Below are 22,094 nucleotides of genomic sequence, written 5' to 3'. Positions count from 1 at the left end.
ATTATAATACTTTCAATTAAATTTTAGTGGTGAAAAATAACAACAACAATAGTAAATACAAAAAAGGATAGAATGTGTTTTTGACCGCTGTGCTCAAATGATCCATATGAACCCATAAACAAGCTAATAATGGAATAAACTTAGCAAATCTCATATCTTTATCCTGAGTAATCAATTTGAGCTCCACGAAGAGAATATCAAGTAACACAATACGATGAGTCAGAGCATAAGGTATAAGTTTAAGGTTCAAAGGTCAAGACATGTAGTTGTCCATCTGTGTAAGCTGGGACGAAAAACTCCGCCTGACCATCTCCTGTGACGTCACGCACGGAAGGTGAGCCAACGGTGCCGTGTTCGGCTTCGAATATCGATGTCTTGGCGTACTGCCAATCCGTTGGATCGTCATCATTAAGGGCCTCGAAGATGTACAGATTACTGTCGTCATCCCCAGCCATGGTGATCATAGGCTTCCGTCTGAAGTCAAATGATTCAATATGTTAAGAGCTTTAATAGCAGAGAGTCACCAAAAACATACAGTCATGGGTTCGCGCTATTTAGAAGTAGGCCTACAACTTGACGAGATCACGTACACAATCTGACAATGCCTTGCCGAAATTCTCTTTCCATCATCAGTGTTTGCATGTCAGCTATTTCATGCACAATCTCTCGTGCATGCAATCATAGTTCAAAGATATTCATCTTCTGGATGGGCAAGGTAGTCTCAATGAAATGGCATCATCTATCTATGACGTACATGTATACACACTTTTTTCAACCTTTTGACCAATCAGTATAAGCCACGATTCAAAATGATTTTTAGCGCGAGCTGAAATTCGTTTTTCGAAATACCGTTTAACTGTGTGTCATAATGAAGGAATTTAGAATACAAAAGTTGTATTGGTATTCTGTTAGACAATGATTTTGTTGTTAAACAATATTCGGACCTTTACTTCCATTATTTTCAACCGTCTTTCTGGATTAAACGATCCATGGATGTTATGAAACGAAAAACATATTCTGCGCGTAATAAATGCAATGAATAGACGTAGGCCTATGCAAAGTAATACATGCAGGAGAAGACGAACCGACAGACTGGCTTCATTTTGAATAAAGGTTCAATATGAAGTAACAATTGCATTTGCCAGAATTCACCTTACAGTGCACTCTATCAAAATTTACAAAACACGGCACACACCCTCATAATAGCACACGCGTGTCGTGATCTCAATCGAAAGGCCATCATACCTGTTCCTGTTGTTGTCAGGGTTGATAGTAAAAGCCACTCCCGGTGCACCCATTCCCTCGAACGTGATTGGACTGTTAGGCTTGAAACCCTCAGCAATCACGTGACGCACCCAGATCCCGGTTTCCCAGTCGTCAGGGATTTCATAAGCAAGCAGTTTACCGTTTGTTTCACTGATTGATAGAAAAACATGTATTTATAAGACATTTAATGTTGATAAACTTCTACAGTACTTTTTCCCATACATGATGTCGTTAAATACTCTTTCTTCTCATTCTATTTGTTTCATTTATCAATTTGCACAAAATCACAACCCTTGTTCTGTCCCACGAATCATTTTTAGAAGAAATGGCCGATAGTTGTGCTTGTTTTTTAATTCAAAGAATATAAGCTTGAGCATGATTCTTTTTTTAAATTCAAATGTGATTATGAGCTTGCTGGGCCTTACTTATAAGCGGGAAAAGTAATGGTGTGTGCGATATTGCTTTGTTTCTAAACAGTTTCAAAAGTAGTAACTGATATTGTTTAAGTAATGAACAGGTATTGCGGAATAGAGTAGTACTATAATTAAAACTCGTTCATTCTTATCATACTATATGTAGTTATCTAGAAAGTTAAAAGTCTATTATAATTATGCTTACCTATTCGCTGTTACCAGAATATCTAGGCGTCCGTCTCCGTTTAAATCCACAATCTGAAATATTGATTTCAAAAGGCAAAATACAATAATGACTCGAATGTTTATGCTAGGCTTGCCTTACATTGCGACTGGCTAATCATGACAAAGATTAACCAAATTACGAGGTTTGATCTACACAGGAACAGCAATCAGTTTGAACGCATCAGTACATTTGTTTATTCAAGTTATATGAATGACACTAATCACAATTAATGATATCGTGTATTAATTCGATTCATATCCGACTCAAACTGTTCAAATGTTTTAGAATTTAACACTTGCCTGACCTGTTAGATATTTATACGTATTGTTTTAGTTTAAATAACTTATTACTTAGCTAATGAATTTCATAGCCGGTACTCAGTATTACATGCGTCTAAGGCTGCGTTTATCTAACTTGAGAGAGAGAATCACGTTTCCAAACGCGTTTGCAACGGTGTTTGTAAACGTGGTTTGAAACGCGATTCTCGAGGAGCCGCGTTTATCTAACCATCATACAATCGCGATTCCAGTGGTGTCACTGCGCAGCTGCTTTGCGGCGTCTGACCCGGGAAGTAAAGGTCAACTTCATACCACCAAACCTGCCTCATCAGTCACACACAAATAATGGGCAGAGAGCACAACCGGAAACAGCTGGGATTTGACCTTGAGATATAAACGCGTTTCAAAACGGCATTGCGTTTATCTACTCACAGAACAGCGATCGTGGTCTCAAACGCGTTTCAAAACGGCCTTTGAGAGGCGTTTCAAAACGGCGTTCCTAAACGCGTTTGAAACCACGGTTGCGTTTATCTAACCCCTGAAAATGCCTCAAATGCGTTTAGGATCGTGATTCTGCCTCAGAAAATTTTTAGATAAACGCAGCCTTAGATTGTTTCCACTTACCTCACATTCAAAGAACCTTTCCTCAGGAACGTAGTCAATAATCCTGTGCTTTATTTTAGACCAATCAGGGGAGAGTCCTTGAAGAATAGTCAAGAACGGGATGAGATTACATGCATAGAAGGTTGCAGTTGTGTGTGGTGTCAATGATTATTATGAACGATGCATTTTATATTATACCATGCTATACATCATTTTACATATAATTTACTTGCATGGTATAATATAATGTTACATACTATATTGTATTGTTTTATGACATACAAATGTATTATACTGTTATTATTTATATTAGATTATTTTTTAACTTTATTATAATACCATCCCAATAACTATAGTCATAATACCACCCCAAAAACACTGCCCAATGCATCGAGATTGCACGCATTTAACGTGACGAATTTCTGATAAAGCAACTATGATCATGATAATATAAACCCATCTTTCAAGTGACATACCTTCTGTCCATGACACAACGATCTGCTCAGAGAAGTACTGTGTGCTGAAGATGGCGTATCGCTTCTGGCCGATAGAGCGAGGCAGGGGCAGCTCTTCGTAGCGGAAGAAAGCATCAGGACCTGTAAACATGACGTTCTCCTTCCAGGGCAGGGCGAGCGGGTTGCCGACTGGTGGATGCTTGAACCAGACCATCTCAGCCTGTACCTCTCCGACTTTAGGTGGAAAGAAAGAAAGATATCGACGTTAATTCAATAATATAGATTCAGTAATATATCAATGCATTTTTCATACTTCAGTAAGAGGTACATGGACAGAACATCACGACAGGCCTCGAGCAGATAATATAGGCATGCAGTCCCGGGACCATTGGCCAGTGTGCACAACTATTGGGGTTTCCTGTGCCAGTCAGCACTTAAAAAACGAACAAAAAGAGACGGGTCCATGGGAGACAGGTGTCACATGCACCACTCTCTTTTGCGTCATGATTCATTATTGATTTGATTATAACATATTCTAAAGAATGAAATAGGATCACTCAAAGAATGAAAAAAAATCGTTATATCATTATGAAATGACTGTAGACCTATCAAGACATCTTTCGAATATAGGCATCAAAATGGTTATCTGTGACTGCTTAGTCTACCTTATCATTAAATAGGCATATTACAGGACGTACTACCCTTCAGCTTATGATCATTATTTAGAATCTTTTTCAAAATCAGATCTCAGAATAATATGGCATACGTTTGACAGGAGGTTTACTCCATGGCAAACAAAAAGTTATTATCCAGCGGCATACTGTAGGAATAATGAATTTTCCTTTTATACGCCTTCCTGTAAAACCGTGTCAATAAATCATCTCATAACATAGGCAGATATTACTGAAGATAGGTTATTCTTCTTATAATAATCAACTCTGTACAAATTGTGTCGAATCTATTGGGATTGGAAAATAAGTTTCTGTTTCGATAATGATAACATAACATGATGATATCATTATGAGACTTACAAAATATAATCGAATTACTGCACCTCTCAAACTCAGGCCTTCAAATACCCGTTATACTTCGACTGCTATTTCGACTTAATGCAGAAATGTGTGCACCACATTTATGTGTGCTCGATACCCCATTTTTAGTCTGGGTGCCAGAGGCTGAACCTTGTTTTACCGTCCATCCAATGTTTTTTGATGGTTTTACCCTATTTCGGGGGTGCTGAATCCGAATCCGGATGATGCAACTCTTGCATCCTTGAGGGTTTTGAGATATTCAAGATGGCCGCCAAGATGGCCGCCAAAACCAGAAACTCCCACGTATTTCCTTCTAAATGGTGAGATATTGAAAACAAGTGATGGATTTACCCTATGTCGAGGGTGCTGAATCCGAATCCGGATGATGCAACTCCTGCATCCTTGAGGGTTTTGAGATATTCAAGATGGCCGCCAAAATGGCCGCCAAAACCGAAAATTCCCACGTATTTCTTTCCAAGTGGTGTGAAATTGAAAAGAATTGATGATTCTCCCTATTTGGAAGGTGCTGAATCCGAATCTGGATGATGCAACTCTTGCATCCATGAAGTTTTTGAGATATTTAAGATGGCCGCCAAAATGGCCGCCAATCAAAACCGGAAATTCCCATGTATTTCCTTCTAACTGTTGAGAAATTAAAAACAATTGATGGTTTTACCCTATTTCGAGGGTGCTGAATCCGAATCTGGATGATGCAACTTTTGCATCCATGAAGTTTTAGAGATATTTAAGATGGCCGCCAAAATGGCCGCCAATTAAAACCGGAAATTCTCACGTATTTCCTTCTACATGTTGAGAAATTAAAAATAATTGATGGTTTTACCCTATTTCGAGGGTGCTGAATCCGAATCTGGATGATGCAACTCTTGCATCCATGAAGTTTTAGAGATATTCAAGATGGCCGCCAAAATGGCCGCCAATTAAAAAAGGAAATTCCCACGTATTTCCTTCAAAATGGTGAGATGTTGAAAACAATTGATGGTTTTACCCTATTTCGAGGGTGCTGAATCCGAATCTGGATGATGCAACTCTTACATCCTTGAAGATTTTGAGATATTCAATATGGCCGCCAAAATGGCCACCAAAACCGAAAATTCCCACGTATTTCCTTCTAAATGGTGAGAAATTGAAAACAATTGATGGTTTTACCCTATTTCGAGGGTGCTGAATCAGAATCTGGATGGTGCAACTCCTGCATTGTTGAAGATTTTGAGATATTCAATATGGCCGTTAAAATGGCCGCCCAAAACGGAAGTTCCCATGTATTTCCTTCTAAATGGTGACAATTTGAAAGCAATTGGTGGTTTTTATCTTATTTTGAGTGTGCTGAATCCGAAGCTCAGGATACAACTCTTGCATCCTTAAGGGTTTTGAGATGATAAAGATGGTCGCCAAAAATGACCGCGAAAAACGGAAATTCATATGTAGACCCCCTATTTCCTTCTAAATGGTGTAAAATATAAAACAGTTGGTGGTTTTACACTATTTTGAGTTTGCTGAATTTGAAGCTCCAGTATAAAGCTCTTACTTCCTTGAGGGTTTTGAGGTAATAAAGATGGCCGCCAGAATGGCCCCTAAATGGCTGTCAAAAACGAAAATTTCCATGTAAGCCCTATATTACCTTCTAAATGGTGTAAAATTGAAAACAATTGGCGGTTTTACTCTATTTCGAGAGTGCTGAATCCGAACCTGGTTGATGCAACTTTCGTGTTCTTTTTTAAGGGTTTTGAGATGTCCAAGATGACCGCCAAAATAACTGTCAAAAATTGGTAAATTTTAGGCCCTATTCAGCACCCTCGAAACTTGGTTGTTGAAATTCGTCCAGTCTTTAGGGTTTTTAGACGTCCAAGATGACAGCCAAAATAAGTGGCAGAAATTCCAATGTTAATATATTTTTTCTTAATGGTAAAAATTTTAAAATAAATTGATGGTCTTACCCTATTTCGAGGGTGCTGAAGGTCTTTGAAGGTTTTCGGACATCTATAAATGTCCTGTATGAACGGAAACTCCTTAACATGTTCTTATACTGAAATGGTGCAGTATTGTGCTCCAACGCGAAGTGGGATATTAAACCCATGCAGGGTGAAAACCAATAATTCGTATTCTTGAATTCAACTCAGTTGAGCGAATTTGTCAAATCAGCCAAAATTTATTGACAGTCAAAATGACAGTCACAATGGTATTGTAATATACTGAGATATTCCGATATGTCTCAAACGGAACTTTAACACGTACTGGAAAAAAAAAGTGATATTGACATCATACTGAAACGTACAAACGCAAAGAAAGATACGACTGAAAATGTCTTTATGCATAATTGTTATGAAATAATGCTTGTGGTCGCCAATAATATGGCTCCATAGATGTAAAGTTAATCCTTTTCGGCTATCAATAGAGCAAAATTAAATTATGGCATGTTGGTATTTGGTCTTGAAACTTGTCTTGTATTCTGACGAGTCTCGCCTCGTATTCTTGTGAAACTTGTCGCATATTCTGATTAGGTCATTGGAAATGGTTGCATCCATGACCACTATATAGCAGATATCAATAAGGGTAATTTCAAAAGCACTCTGCGCGATTATGATATTCATAAGTACTGGATTATCAACTATTACCTTCCATGTTGTCGTTTGATTTTTATTTAGTTTTTTTTTTCACGGCGCGTTACCTGGTGATTTGTACGTCCCCTCGTGTGTGTTTGTAATAGATTATATATACATAATTATATACATATACACATACATAATGTTACATCATATTGAAGAAAAAATTGAAGCATAACAATAAAAATTTCCCACTCGTGTCTTCATCAATGTCATCAAGACCACCAATATAAACCAAATAACCAATTTGAGTGTTCATGGATAAAGAGATTAAAACTGCTCATGGATTAAGGCAGGTAATGTTGGGTAATTTCAGTACACTTCTCTACATCACTATCACAATATGATTTAGATGAACATGTCTTGTCCATTAATTGTTAGTGTTCAAAACTTATCCATTATATGTAGAGGAAACAGTGTAATCTTGCAATTATTCAACCGCATCTGTAGTCTTGAAGGGTTAATTACTGGCACACTTGTATCGTACCAACTCAAAGATATCCAGTAGAGCTGGTTTCACTGTATATACAGCAAGTTCAAACTGTGCCATTGACGAAAACCATCAATTTCTCACCATTTATAAGAAGGAAATACATTGGAGTTTCCAATTCGGCGGCCATTTTGGCGGCCATCTTGACTTTCTCGAGGTGCATCATCCAGATTCGGATTCAGCACCCTCGAAATAGGGTAAAATCATCAACTGTTTTCTATTTCTCACCATTTAAAAGCTAATACATAGAAATTTCCGGTTTTGATTGGCGGCCATTTTGGCGGCCATTTTGGCGGCCATTTTGGCGGTCATCTTAAATATCTCAATACCCTCAAGGATGCAAGGTTTGCATCATCCAGACTCGGATTCAACACCATAGAAATAGGGTAGATCCATCAATTGTTTTCAATTTCTCACCATTCAGAAGGAAATACATGGGAATTTCCGGTTTTAATTGGCGGCCATTTTGACAGCCATTTTGGCGGCCATCTTGAATATCTCAAAAACTTCGTGGATGCATGAGTTGCATCATCCAGATTCGGATTCAGCATCTTCCAAATAGGGAGAATCATCAATTATTTCCGATTTCACACCATTTAGAAGGAAGTACGTGGGAATTTTCGGTTTTGGCGGCCATTTTGGCGGCCATCTTGAATATCTCAAAACCCTCAAGGATGCAAGAGTTGCATCATCCAGATTCGGATTCAGCACCCCCGAAATAGGGTAAAGCCATCAAAACACATTGGGTGGACGGTAAAACAAGGTTAGGCCCAAAAAGTGGCTTTGGCACCCAGACTATTTCGAAGACTCTCCGGTTGCAAAATGATTATGTGCTTACCTACTGGTACATATGCACGACACGTGAGGGCGTCCTTGAGGCCGTCTTTGTCCATATCGACGAAGTAAACTCGATGGTAGAACCATTTGGATCTGTCGAGGACTCGGGTAGTGATGTCATAGGTGGTGGCCGGTGCGACTTTGTGAAAATTTCAGACAAACAGATGACTACATGTGAGCGAATGTATTAATTTTAGTCATTACAAATGTATTATGCCTGACAGGTCTATTAGCGCAATTAACGTAAAAATAGAGTATTAAAATTCAAACATCCCAAAGCACCAATACGGGACGGTGCCAATAAAAACGTTACCAATTTGATGATTTCCTTTTCGGTACATCAGTCAAAATGGGAATAAGCTCAAAATGGCGTTATAATTATTATGCTAGTGTGTGGGGAGGGGTAATGTGGAAAGACGTGAAGCCTGCCTGGGGAAGAGAGAACCCCAAACATACGACTTTGAATACCGCATCAGATTCTTCCAGAAACTGACTGCAGGTTGATGGCGAACGTTTAAGGTAAATAGTGTTTATCTTGACTGTGTACACTCACTGGAAGTGTCATTCCCTGCTTCGATGATCTCGATGTTACCGTCCGTTTTGGTCGGGACCAGGAACCCATTGGCGACCCACCACAGACCATGGCGACCAAACACGTCGTCTGAGTGAAAAGGATTAAACGTCCATTAATAAAGTCTAAGGCTAGGGGTACGTGAGTTCTGGATGGCATCCAGTTTATGCCTCGAAAGAATAAGGTAGAGTAATTATGATTCATGTAAAGATTAAAGGCAGCTCACCACAAGCTTTGCTTTTTTGAGGTTCTGCCTTCCTGTACAATAATTTCATGCATGTGATTTCCTACATGAAAAAAAGATGGAAAATAAATGTTATACAAACTTGAAACTTAAAGGCTCACCCAAGAGCTATTCCTTTAGTCTTTTCTATGACTTCATGTCTTTGTATTAAAGAGTTGTTTGAGTGAAATTGTTGTGACAAGCAAGAGTTTATGTTACTAGTTGCTGTTTTATAAAGTTGATTATGATTAGCATTTCAGACAGTTAAGTATAATCATGTTTTCATATCCTACAAATAATGTGCTTTTCATATCTAGTGGAATCACGTATTGCGAAAGGTCGAAATCATGGTACAGCAAAATATATTAATGCGATTACAGATCCCTGAGTGTAAACTCGTGTGTGCCTTGCTCCCGCCGAATAACATATCCATCAGTATTCCTTCATCACTCCCTTTCTCCCTCCTTCTGTCCCTCTTCCCTTCTTTCTATTTTTTCTTCTGCCCCCCCCCCCCCCATCACTTACACGGTCACCTTAATCAGCTATATAACCAATTAAAACGTCACCAAACTCGGGTGATACGAGTACGAGAGAAACAGACATGCGCAAATCCCACAATTGCATCCCGCTTCAAACCATTGGTTACTATGGGCTCAAGAGGGTCTTTGCGCAGTCGCTGTATATCTCGTACGATAAAACGGCATGATGTGCCTACACGCCTACATTATTGTGTACCAGTATCCCAGTGTCACCACATGTGAGTTGTGTTTGTTATATCCGATAAGACTGAATTTATCTATTGACAAGATAAGACAATTGGAACGGACAGGTGTAAATTTTCTCAAATATTAGTCCGAGAATAATTCCTTGCCTGGTACAGTGCATTATTTTAATTTGGCCTTGTGATTAGATTACACATCGCCATGTATCCGGCACCATATTCTATTGATGATGGATGGGGCTATATACCTGAAGACATTGATCATAACTATTGTTCTTGGATGTCACAGTACACGTCATTAAAGGACAAGTTCACCTTCATAGACATGTGGGTTGAGTGAATGCAGCAATATTAGTAGAACACATCAGTGAGAGTTTGAGCAAAATCGAACAATCCGTTCAGAAGTTATGAATTTTTGAAGTTTCCGCTCAGTCACGGCTGGATGAAAAGATTACTATAGCTTGTGATTTCACATGAGTACAACGATATAAAGAAAGAATAAAGAAAATTCAACATATTTCAATTTTTCTCGCATAACAACAGAACACTCGACTTCTCTCTTTCAGAAGGCAGGGGAATAATATTACCCTTAACATACGTCAGTATCAAGTCGAAGAAATGTGCACTTTATTCAAAAAGTAAAGTTTTGTGAAATTCTCTTTTTATATTCCTTATATAGTTGTACGCATGTGACATCATACACTGTAGTAGTCTTCTCTTCCAGCAGTGACTGCGCAGATACTTAAAATATTCGTAACTTTTGAACGGATTGTGCAATTTTCATCAAACTTTCACTGATGTGTTCTACTAATATTGCTGCATTCTCTCAATCCTTATGTATATGAAGGTGGACTTGTCCTTTAACTTGCATAATACCATACATTGGCATATCAGTCGCGTGCATAGTTAATCACGAGAGTGGAAATTCAGATTTTAACTGTTTGTGAAATAAGAAACCACTGATGAAATATCATCTAGAGAATAGGTATTAATTTCTAAGAGAAATTCGAAGTTCACTAGATGAAAAATTGGTTTTGAAAAGGCTAAGATACCGCAGACTTAGGAATAACCTACATAGCTTTTTCTATACTTATGATGCACACTTCTCTCACTTAAATAATGGTTCAAATCGAAGTGCAGGCCCGATACAGTGTTTTGAATCTGTAGTAATTTTGTAAAGAAAAGACAATAACATCAAAAATTCACAAAAATGTAAAATATACGCAGAAGCATATAAACTTGTCTGATAACTATTCTTGAAAAAAAAATTGACACCATTTTGTCCTAGCATTAAATACTTTATCCTGACAGGACCAGTACTTGCTGCTGTACCGTGCTCTAAACAGAGTTAAGGCAATTTCTGTCTGTAAATTTTACCATTGTTTGAAGCAGGTGCGTAGTTGTTAAAGAAAGCCTACTATTTTGACACATGAATTTTCTGCAATGTAGCATTTCGCTACGAGGTTGCTGTGACATGTGTAAGCAAAAATTCATGTTCTTGAATATATTGCTTAGGTGAAGTAAATATTCCTTGAGTGAATGCATTAAAAAAGACCACATTTTCTACAACATCATGTTGTCGTTGTTGTTTGACAAGCTAAATATCAGAGAAATAACGCTGGGGCGAGCAGGGTTGTATTTACGTGTCTGTGTCAATTTACTATCATTGAAACTTTCTTAAGTTTCTTGTTGTCGGGAACTTTTCATTGATGTTACCAGTGTTACCCGTAGGCATTTTCATCAGTTTTAAAGTTTAGACCACCCGTCTCAGTCGGGGTGGGGTACTTCATTCTGCAGCTTCGCCTTTTTTAAATGAAAGCTTAGTTTGGAATATATGGGGATACTCCCATTCAGGTTTCCTTGAAATTTATCCAAAATTACATACAAGTACTGCTGTATTCAAACTGTCGCTTTTAAGACGCATTTCCCCTTCAACATAAAAGGCTTCTATACACTGTGGTACAGTGGATAAGGCGCTGTACTTCCAGTCTGCTGTTTGGAGTTCGAACCACGCACTGTGCTTAGATGTCTAATGTCCCTCTTGAACAAAACGTGTTACCTTGTAATGCTGGGGTGATATATATATATATATATATATATATATATATATATATTTTCATTTTTTATTGGGCCCATTGGGAGTCTACTCTTAATTGGTAAAGAAAATCACAATTGTCATTGTTATAATAATTATCACCAAATTGATTAAGATTTACCGGGAATCTCTTCGACCTCGTTGGGCCACACCATGCCGTCCGCGAGGACCTCGGTCACCAGGGCGTTCGCACCGTTGTCGGCGAGTTGTCGCCCAACGTCGCGCACGATGTAGATGTTATCCTTGGTGCCTGGCACGGGGTTGAATGTGCTGATGGAGACGGTGTCCACTCCCGTGTTGGGGTCGGGAAGAACGGAGGTGAAGGCAGCGAAAGGGATGTCGATGTGCCCGAGATTCCGCACCGTCCAAGCCATGGCGGCTGGATACAAGACTAATAATACCAACCAACGAATCATTTTCACAGAAATTTATGTATTTTAAATATTTGCCCTCTTATTATATTGCAGATGTGGTCAACTTGAGTTGTTGGTGTCAAGGGCCAAAAGTATGTGATTCAGACAAGTGCTGAGGGCTTTATATACATCTCATGGCTGGTATTAAGAGCATTAGCCAGTAATCCGCTTACGATTATGGAAAGAAATTACTCAACATCCGTTGTTTACCTCTACATCTCATTTGCAAGCACGTGAGAGCGATTTTCGAAAACACTGGAGGCATACTATATGTAACGGCAGGCGAGAATCATGAAAAAGACTGCTGTATTATGATTTAAGAGTTTAAACGCCGTCGGACATCATGAGGCATTTCTACGGACAAAGTATCCACCCCATTCCTAGATAGTGTGGGCTTTAAATCACACGCCCTAATTAAAACGAATGAGAGGGCTAGAAGTTAATGTGTCCATTGTCACTTTTGGCTCTCTGTAAGGCCGTCGTAATAAAGGGGAAATCCAGTCCAAATATAAGTTAGTCTGATAAAAAAGAGTAAAATCTTACCAGTTAAACGGTAGAATTTTCACTGAAATCGGATGAAAAATAAAAGTTATGACATTTTGAAGTTTTGATAATTTCAGCAAAACAGTTCTTCTATACGGTTGATATAAATATGCAAATGAGTGAGCTAACCATGGCATAGCCTCAATATTTTCCATGGATCGTGTAAAAAAATGACGAAAATTCAATGTTTGTCATTGAATTCTGAAACATGATGGTATTCCTGGTTGAATAACTTCAGAATAGAGATCAGTTAGATATACTAAGATTTGCTCACTTTGCTATTTGCATATGTTGACTGTGCAAGAGCTGTTTCCTGAAAAATTAACGAAACTTCAAAATTTTATAACTTCCTCAATTTTCACCCGATTTAGATCAAAATTTTACCTTATAGTTTACCCTTTCTTGGATCAAACTAACTTATATTTGGACTGGAATTTTCCTTAAAGCCTTTGGTAAAAGTCCCACCCTCTCCCCCCCCCCCCCCTCTCTCTCTCTCTCTCTCTCTTACATGTTAACATTGACATGAGAGAATTCAATGTTGTCCAAAACATCCAAAGGGGAATGAAGATTGTGAGACTTTCCCTCCATTATTCACATGTATTTCTCCACTATATACGCAATTCTGTTGCAGAAATTGCTAAGATGTCTTTAGGTGGTTAAAAACTCAATTCATTCAGTGTTTTGTTTATAGTTCGTTCGTTTTTGCTTGTTTGTTGTTGTGGGTTTTTTGAGGGGGAAGGGGGTTAGGGGAACATGCAGTAATTTGCTAATGGTACTCTGATTTATTGGTTTATAGTCGTTAGAAAAACAAAAATACAATATTGTGTGAACCTTGCCTAAAATTCGTGCTCCGGCTGTGAGCACAAGTATAGAAGACCTAGAATGCAATTAGTTCACATTCGCTTGCAATGCTCATTCCCCTATACTTGGGTTGATTTGATTTCATTTGATCTGAATTTTTGTTGTCTTTTCCTATCGTATAAATGATAATGCATAATGCTTTCATTCATACCTGCATCCTCTTCATATTTTTCTGTGCCTGTTTATCAACCAATGAGGTTAGTCACTCTGGTACTCACTGGCGCCAATCTTGATAAATCTGACGAAATTTCATTGAACTATATAGGCGGACTTCAAAATGTAACCATCAATGTATAGGAACTAAATGTGTGTGGGAGTGTATGTGTGTATGTACTGTATATGGGTGTATTACGGTTTACGCTCCGTTTGATGATGATAGACGAATCATCTTGAATCAAGAGGGAGAATCAGTTTGTCTAGACAGCAAGTTTTCAGGTGGCAGACTTATGGTAAATTAATGACCTTTGTAGTTACTTTCTGTACAGCACCAAGTATTACGTCTTCTACTGATGACGACCGACAAGCTTTGCTTGGGAACACGCCCTTCTGGCGAAGAACGACACATATTTTCCTGTGTCTGTGATATCTATACTCGATACAGATAACAACTCCTCTCATTTTCACTGAGATACCGTCTTCGACACATCTCCCGACTCAAAATGGAGAGAATCTTACTTCTTGTTGCGCAGGGCCTCGTCTTGCTTGCCCTCAACGGGGCGGCCCGGGGAGATAGTTACGTTGAAATAACCTCATTCGACGCGGATGATGCAGCCTTCTCGGCCATCCACGAGAATCCCAACAATCCTGACCAGCTGGACCTGACCGTGAGCACCTTCAATGCCAACCCGTTGTCTACGGACGAAGTGTACGTGATCAGGGACATCGGCAGCAAGCTGGGCCGTAGTAACCTGAACTCAGCCCGACAGACCTTGGCTGATGGTCTTCTGTGGCCCAACGAAGTGGAACCTGTTCCAGGTATGGACGACTTTATCAACATCTCATCATGTAGGGAGAGAGGAGGAAGTATTAAAAGAAAAGGAGAAAAATAGACAGAAACGGAGTGAAGTGCAAAAATATTATGCGAAATAACTAATCATGACCTTAGATGTGACGAGCTGACCAACAGAGATCGCGAGAAGAATTGTTGCTTTTTATTTTGATGAAAGAAAGATAGATTGTGCTTGTTTGTGTGATTTGTATTTCTTCTACATGACCAAATATTAGAGATAGCTGATGTCACTATTGTCTTGATTGTAATGATTTGTATGGAGACACGCCCACGTTTTTCGTTCCGTAATTACTAATGAGTTTTCATATTCATAAAAAAATTCCCTTAACCACAAAGGACTATACTAACTATACATCTTTCTGCCTCAAGTTCTTCTTTCCTGGTAAATTGCTTTTCTTTCAATCCCACTCTGAACTGTACTATTGACCTTATTTTAGGGGAAACGGACTTGTCGAAACCACCTTGCTTTCCCTTTCTCATTATACAGAAGATGTATTCGGCACCGATCGGTATTGGTGGGTGGCCAACGGATTTTTGGTCCCCGGCAAAACAGCAGGAAGTATTGGTGTGATTGAAGCAGACAGTTCGTGTGAGTGTCATTTTCTGTTTAATCTATTGGAATGACTATCAACTTATAGCTAAGAGTTAAACGAGAAGTTGAAAAATATGTCCTCTGGACTCGACAGTGCTTTTTTTCTATACCTAAGATGTATACATGACCTGTAGGCCTGTGTGTTTGAACTCACCTTTTGTAATGTATTATTTTATTTCTTTTTTTTATGGGATGTTATTTTAATGGAAGGCAGGAGTAATCTATGTATTAATGCCTTTGAAAAGATATTCCAATATCATGATTTTGCATTTCCCATCATATCTGAAAAATTAAGTAAAGTACTCTCATTAGAGCAAAAAAGACATACATGAAATCAACTCAGACAAACGCAGCCACACGTGTATAATCATACAGTGAACTGAACAGCGACGAACGAAAAGCCATTGTATGTGTTCATTCAAATTGTAAATGATCTAAATGTCTAATTTGATTGTTTAGAGCCTGCGTTGAACCAGAGGGGTATCACTTTTGAATCGTAATATTATTTGACAACTTAGACAATTCTCTTTACAAATACTATGTTAAACAGAAACCTAAAAAGAATGGGTCTGGCAATGTGGCAATCATGTTCAATTAAATATGATATTATAGAGAATCACGTATGTCTGAGAAAGTATGATATTTCGAGTCATTTGACTCCAATTTCAATTCTACAACGTATTCATCAAACATCAACATGTAACATAGAATTAACCTGTCCACATTGTGTATCATGTACATGTATCAGCTTGTAAATGATGAAGTATAATCATCACTTTTTAAGAAATGCAGTAAATTTCATTTGTGAGTGAATCTTGTTCGACAGGAGAAGAGAGTGTTTGCAAGGGAAGATGACCTCTCCAGTTGTTGCTTTCTCCACACAGCCCACCCGGCTCCCTACCACGACCTGACCACTGGGTCGGTCACGGAGCACTGGTGGTATCATCGTGTCTACTTCGTCGATGTCGATGGTGACGGACGAAAAGACATGCTCACCGCCAGAGCCGATACATGTGGGTAATATCCTTCGTTATGAACTCGGGGAAAATGCAGGGAAAGTCCGGTGGAGAAGTACTGTATTGAAAACAAAAAGAGTTCGTGGTTTTAACATAGTTATAGGACCGATGTAGACAAGGGCAATCCGATATAGATATTGCATTTTACATACATGACAAAACTTTGCGGACGACTTGCGGCATTTCTGTGTACTCAACGGTTGTTAGTAACACCGCTATTTAGCAATATTCTTGTGTTAATGGAAAGTGATTTAATCATCACTTAATGGAGCATTAAAACAGATTCGTTGGTCGTTGAAAGCGTGGCTGTTTACCGCCACAAGAACCCTGATGATACTGAGTCGATGTATAAGTCTCATCATTGCTTATGAGTTCAGATTTTACTTCCCCCTTTATAACTTTAAGCAACCTTAATCTTTCCAATTTGTTCACTTTTCCATCGACATCGTTATTGCTCTTGATAAAATAATGTTCAGAATGAGGCTACAAATATAATTCATCACACCCACCTGTTTCTCAGTGACATGCAGTAATAACAGGAACCCATGATTACCATCCCGTTATCATCCCCCGCCCACTCCCTCCTTTCCTGAATCTTTAGCATCCGCCTCAACGACATTGGCAGAGATGGTGTACTTCAGTCAGCCACGGATGAATCCCATCTCCACCACATGGGATGTTGACACGCTCTTCGAGGGTCCCGATGCCCTTTTCCGTTACGAGGAGATACCGATGTCGCCATGGGTCACGCGTACGGCCATCTTCAGCACGCAGTACTTTGCCGAGAAACTGGTCGCCTCCTGGTCCGACGACGGTGGGTATATTGACGAATTTTTGCTCTAAAGAATTCTCCATCTTGCTATCGTGTTTCAAAGTACTATTAGGGTATTTTTTCGGTTGTACTATACTGTTTAAATTGCGACAAATTTAATATATTGATTGCTGATTAAATAATTATTCGTTTATCTAATCAATCAGATAGTTTAAAATATCTCTTTCAATATTCATCTGATGGTGACAATGATGATGATGTTGATACCGGTGGCAGAAATCATCAGAATTCATTTTTGAAACAATCAGTGCGAGAAAGTAAAGCGTTTATCTTCGCAATCATTTTTCTGTAATATCGTTACATCATTACGTCTATATACATTACATTGTTTGACTTATCGACATAAACTTTGATGACAAAATTCAGTATTAGAAAGCCAGGGAAAATACAACACACACACACACACACACAAAAAAAAAAACTTATCGAATATCAGTGCATTTGCACAGGATTTATTTTTTTCTTGATAAAAACAAAACAATCGATTTTTTTTTTCATTTTTTGCAGATCAGCCAAATTTCAAGAACTTGAACCACCGTACTATTGAGGCGATTGCCGATAATCGATATTTCGACTGTGAGGTAAACCAAAATTCTCCTCTGACATTGAACTTAATACATAGATAGTTTCAGTTTAAGTTTAGGATGATGTAGATTGTCATGGTGATTACATGGGTCGGAATAAATGTGGGGCCTACATTCTTGTTCTAATGATAGATTACTTCTTGGTTTTCAAATAGTTTCCTTTGTGTGTGTGTATGTGTGTGTGCGTGTGTGTGTGTGTGGATGTTATTTGTACATTATGTGACCATTTTGAGACTTGGTACAGCAGTATACCAGCTTCTGATACATTTGTATAGAAATAATGAGTCACCCACATCTGTATTCAATGTATACAAAATTATATCAATTCTAATACCATCGCTGACGTTGAATGCAAAGATAAATTGCCGTCAGAAAAGTTCGTATGAACGGGTTGAAAGTGTCTTGTACTTATGCCTTTGTTTGAAGTATATAGTATTATGATCATGTTCCATTGTTGCGTATACTAGTAATCAAATTATGACCCTTGTTTATTGTTCGTTATCATTTCCTGTATTTCAGTACGTTGATATCAACGGAGACGGCAGAAAGGACCTCCTAGTCTCCATCAACAGGTGTTTAGAATGATCGCTTTTAAACAAGAATGAAATAAAAATAATCTGATCTATAGCTACAATGTAGGATAGTATATACTTTGAAATAAAGGCAACAGTCGGGAATACGAAGCAAATCATATCAAATATATCAGGAAGAGGGTGTTGTGGAGTTTAACGTATATACAAAGTCGCAATCACGATACCAATTCATCTTTTACTTTAAAATTCCTGTAAAAACTAAAATGTACACTAACATACAGAAACGTGATATACCGTTATTCCATCTAATTCCTTTCATGTTTAGCCATTTTTGTGTAATTATTTAATTGATCTTATATACAATTGTTGCCTTTAAATCAACATTCCCCGCAGAATTTCCTCTCACTATGTATATTGAACACATCCGTTCAGTGTCCTCTCTACTCCTTGTAATATAAAATACTTCATTTCCACAGTAAATCAAATGGTCAACTGGTCGTGTTTGAAATCCCCGATAACTGGGCGACTGGCACGTGGACTCGACACCTGATCGCTGAAGGTTTCAAGCCCCCTGGTCTGGTCGTGACTGAGGGTATGGGTTCACCCGGAACCACTTTCACCTTCCAGCCAGACGGGACGTACAGGTCAGTCTTAGAGAGGCCTTCAGGACCCGTTTCATGAAAGTCGTTATCAATAACAAGTTCAGATAGTTGTTATTAGCTACTGAAACTCTTGCATCTCATGGGCTGAGAGCAAATTTTGTCATAGAAATGTGACTTCTGAGCAGAATTATATCCATTGGAAACCCTTTGAAAGTCCCTAATCGATACATTTCCCATTAACTCATCGCTACTATTTCCCAATATCACGAGGTTATCATCGCTTTGGTCTCGCTTTGTCTCTTTTCAAGTAAGCCTAATTTCCTCAGGTTGCTGCGCAACTGTTTCTGTACACATTTTAATCTGCCGGTTGTTGTATCCTTGTGTTTACTTCTGTCTTCTGTTGTGTTGCTGTTGTGTTGCCGTCGCATTTTAACGTCCATAACCATGGAATCTTTTCTGACAATAACTTTCCGATCATTTGTCCAATTAAAGAAATACTTAAGTCAGAGATGCACATGATGGGAGATATTCATGTCATGGTATTTTCAAGATTATATACCAAAGTCAAACTTTTGTAACCACTGATAACGGTAGTAATGAGGAAGAAAGAGAGAGGAGAAAAGTGAAGGGAGAAAGGAATGCTTTCTTATCATCCTTTTTATTATCATTTTGTAAAATAATCATTTCTGGTGTTGTTAGATGCTAATCTACTTTGCTTCAAATGGTGTTTTGTTCAGGAACAAGCCCCTGATAATGCTAACCGGTGACGACGACAGCAACATCTACGTGTTCGAATCGGAGAACGACTCCGACACCAACAACTGGAGCTACACGAAGAGGTCCATATTCGAGGCTACGGATGGAACCGTGGGTGCGCCAACCGTTCATGATCTCGACGGCGATGGCAACGTTGAGGTGGTCATTCCGTGCTACTCCGACGGGAGCGTTCATGTCCTCACCTACGAGCCGTAGGAGATCGACCACCGAATCGGATACGAGCTAGAATTAATAGTGTAGTGCACAATTAATTTTCAGTCATTCTAGGGGTGTGTGATGCATGTAAGGTGCGCCTCATTACGTGGTAAACAACTGGTAAAGGAATCGTTAGTGCGTTTTTTTTTTCCTGCCCTCTTTATTCTGAGAATAAAACTTCAAAATGTGAAGGTTACGTATGTAGATATGTAATTTCTATGGGGTGAAATGATTGAGTGATGCATATACTTCAAAACATAATTATGACAGCTGGGCCCCATTTCATAAAAGATGTTAGGGTGACAACTCTTGCTGGAATGACAACTTTCCACAGCAAACAGCCAATCAGGAAGCTGTATTCTTGTCGTTACCATGACAATATAGTCATTCCAGCAAAGAGTTGTCATCAAATAAACTCTTTATGAAATGGGGCCCTGGTGTATGAAGTATAACAGAGATGGAGAAGACTCCCGTCCACCAAACATAAAATCTTAGAAGCCATTTTCAACATTTTAATGAAATATACGATATTTTGGAATTGTTATTTGCTGACTTGACTGGCACATTTCCAATCTGGTTTTTTTTTTTTTTTAAGTAAATGTTTCTTGTCTTGTTTTCCTGTACCACCACATGATCACGGTAAATATTCACACAGCAAAACGATTTGTTTGGGAGTACAATGTCAAATAAACGTAAACCATTAAAACGCGCTTCTCTGTTTGGCGTCTTATTGTGCCCCATCGTGCAACTCTTTGTTTCTTTCAATGCCAGAAATTTATATGCTCATTCTGAAAGCTCTAGATTCAGCTTATGTTCATAATCACATTGTGTGAGTATATGTGCGTATACATGTGTGCTTAGGATGTGTTTGAGTGTTGTGCGCATAGACATAGTCCATACGTTGCAAGATACCTATTAGAAGAAACACATACAGGAGCCTATATACTTGATAAAGAAATGTTCATGACGCGACAATAGAGACCTCAACAGCTAGGTTTACACACGTACGGTACCTGCATACATTTCGTTGTTTCGTCACCTTTTTATACGTAATGTGTCCGTCGGTTTCCCCCAATTAGTTGCACATGTCTGACTTGTATAGAAAATAAAAAAGAGGACTAATATCACTGCGATGTATTCAATGAAAAAATTGAGTCGTGTATGTGATGAGGGTGTGAATTATTTTTGTTTGTGTTTTTGTCCCTCGGATAGGACATAAAATGGAGGTCCCGTGTATGAGAGAGTCACAGCTCATGCACGTAAAAGATCCCGCTTCATCCATTCATTCATCGCAAAGAGCAGGGTGTCTAACCCGGTGAAGTGGTCCCACCCCACATCCAACTGGACCCCATGGAAGACCAGCTTAGTGTAGCTGAATATGGGCTATCCAGCCATCTTCACAGATGGAAAATGAACAACAACAACAACAACAACAACAGATAAATTGTACCTTATATAAAAGAACTTATGGAACAAACAAGAGACACAATAATACACACATACTCATGCGTCCTATTGATAAAAGCGCTTGAATTTGATATCATAGTCACTTTAAGCAGGGTTCGACACTAATGGTGGCCCGGTGGCCCGGGGCCACCAAAAATGAAAGTCGGGCCACCAAATTTCCCAAAAGGGCAAATTTGGTGGCCCGCCTTGAAAAGCATGTCAATAAATTCGTAACTTTTTGTGTCGAAAATTAGCAGTTAAATATTTAAAGGATGGATGAAAAGGACTGAACGAGTGCCTGAGAGTGAGTGTTGCGAGTTTGTGGAGGTTTATTTATGAGTAGATATGTCCAACTTCCAATTCTTACTATGATAAAACTTAATTATTTGACTCATCAAAAAAAGACTTTTAATGTTTTTTATTGTTTTTTCGGGCCACCAAATTTTTCTCTCGGGCCACCAAAAATTTGAAATTGATGATTTTGGTGGCCCCATCGGACCACCAAACAAAAAAGTTAGTGTGGAGCCCTGCTTTAAGGCAAGCCATATACTTCATTACGTAATCTGTCAGTCACAGCCATGTTATCAAAATATAATAGATTGTATAAAAAGTGCTGCTTCATCATGTTCATCACAACTAAAATCCAAGTCGTGGTAGCGATCCTCCGCTTTGACTGTGACTAAACTGACCAATATTAAACTGTGATTAAAACTGACATAAATATATAGTTTTTGTAGATATCACTATCATATTCATCATCGTCACTTTCATCATTACCGTCACCATGATAATTTTAAACCTTTAAAATAAAACAAACGAGAAGAAATGAACTTCCATATAGGACCGCCAGCAGAACAGCTC

At 38.6% G+C, this 22,094-nt stretch overlaps 2 protein-coding genes across 2 annotated transcripts; one reads left to right on the top strand and one right to left on the bottom strand.

The window, feature by feature from the left end:
* Positions 1-239: 239 nt before the first annotated feature.
* On the bottom strand, positions 240-20,678 carry LOC139719441 (uncharacterized). The gene is made up of 9 exons (XM_071630855.1): positions 20,612-20,678; positions 11,952-12,209; positions 8,774-8,881; positions 8,222-8,359; positions 3,263-3,475; positions 2,808-2,884; positions 1,885-1,937; positions 1,246-1,416; positions 240-474 (listed from the first exon to the last, which is right to left on the bottom strand). Exons 1-9 carry the CDS (start codon positions 20,676-20,678, stop codon positions 240-242), a joined length of 1,320 nt encoding a protein of 439 aa, XP_071486956.1.
* On the top strand, positions 14,307-19,787 carry LOC139719397 (uncharacterized). Its single transcript, XM_071630815.1, has 8 exons — positions 14,307-14,622; positions 15,144-15,251; positions 16,133-16,261; positions 16,866-17,078; positions 17,604-17,677; positions 18,200-18,252; positions 18,690-18,857; positions 19,553-19,787. Exons 1-8 carry the CDS (start codon positions 14,307-14,309, stop codon positions 19,785-19,787), a joined length of 1,296 nt encoding a protein of 431 aa, XP_071486916.1.
* Positions 20,679-22,094: the final 1,416 nt, after the last annotated feature.

This window comes from Diadema antillarum, unplaced genomic scaffold (genome assembly GCF_040938485.1).
Source record: "Diadema antillarum isolate AM-2024a unplaced genomic scaffold, OU_Dant_1.0 scf00000110, whole genome shotgun sequence".
Classification (NCBI taxonomy): domain Eukaryota; kingdom Metazoa; phylum Echinodermata; class Echinoidea; order Diadematoida; family Diadematidae; genus Diadema; species Diadema antillarum.
Note: the sequence above shows the minus strand (reverse complement) of the source record. Positions and strands in the feature narration are given on the sequence as shown.

Bases quoted from the DNA above. Each gene is read 5' to 3' on its own strand.
- LOC139719397 (XM_071630815.1), top strand. From the start codon at position 14,307: ATGGAGAGAATCTTACTTCTTGTTGCGCAGGGCCTCGTCTTGCTTGCC. The intron at 14,623-15,143 runs GTATGGACGACT...CTCATTATACAG, and splicing joins CGAAGTGGAACCTGTTCCAG to AAGATGTATTCGGCACCGAT. The intron at 17,678-18,199 runs GTAAACCAAAAT...CCTGTATTTCAG, and splicing joins ATCGATATTTCGACTGTGAG to TACGTTGATATCAACGGAGA.
- LOC139719441 (XM_071630855.1), bottom strand. From the start codon at position 20,678: ATGTCTATGCGCACAACACTCAAACACATCCTAAGCACACATGTATAC. The intron at 12,210-20,611 runs GTGATTATGAAC...TCTTGTATCCAG, and splicing joins CGCACATATACTCACACAAT to CCGCCATGGCTTGGACGGTG. The intron at 475-1,245 runs GTATGATGGCCT...ATTTGACTTCAG, and splicing joins CCTGACAACAACAGGAACAG to ACGGAAGCCTATGATCACCA.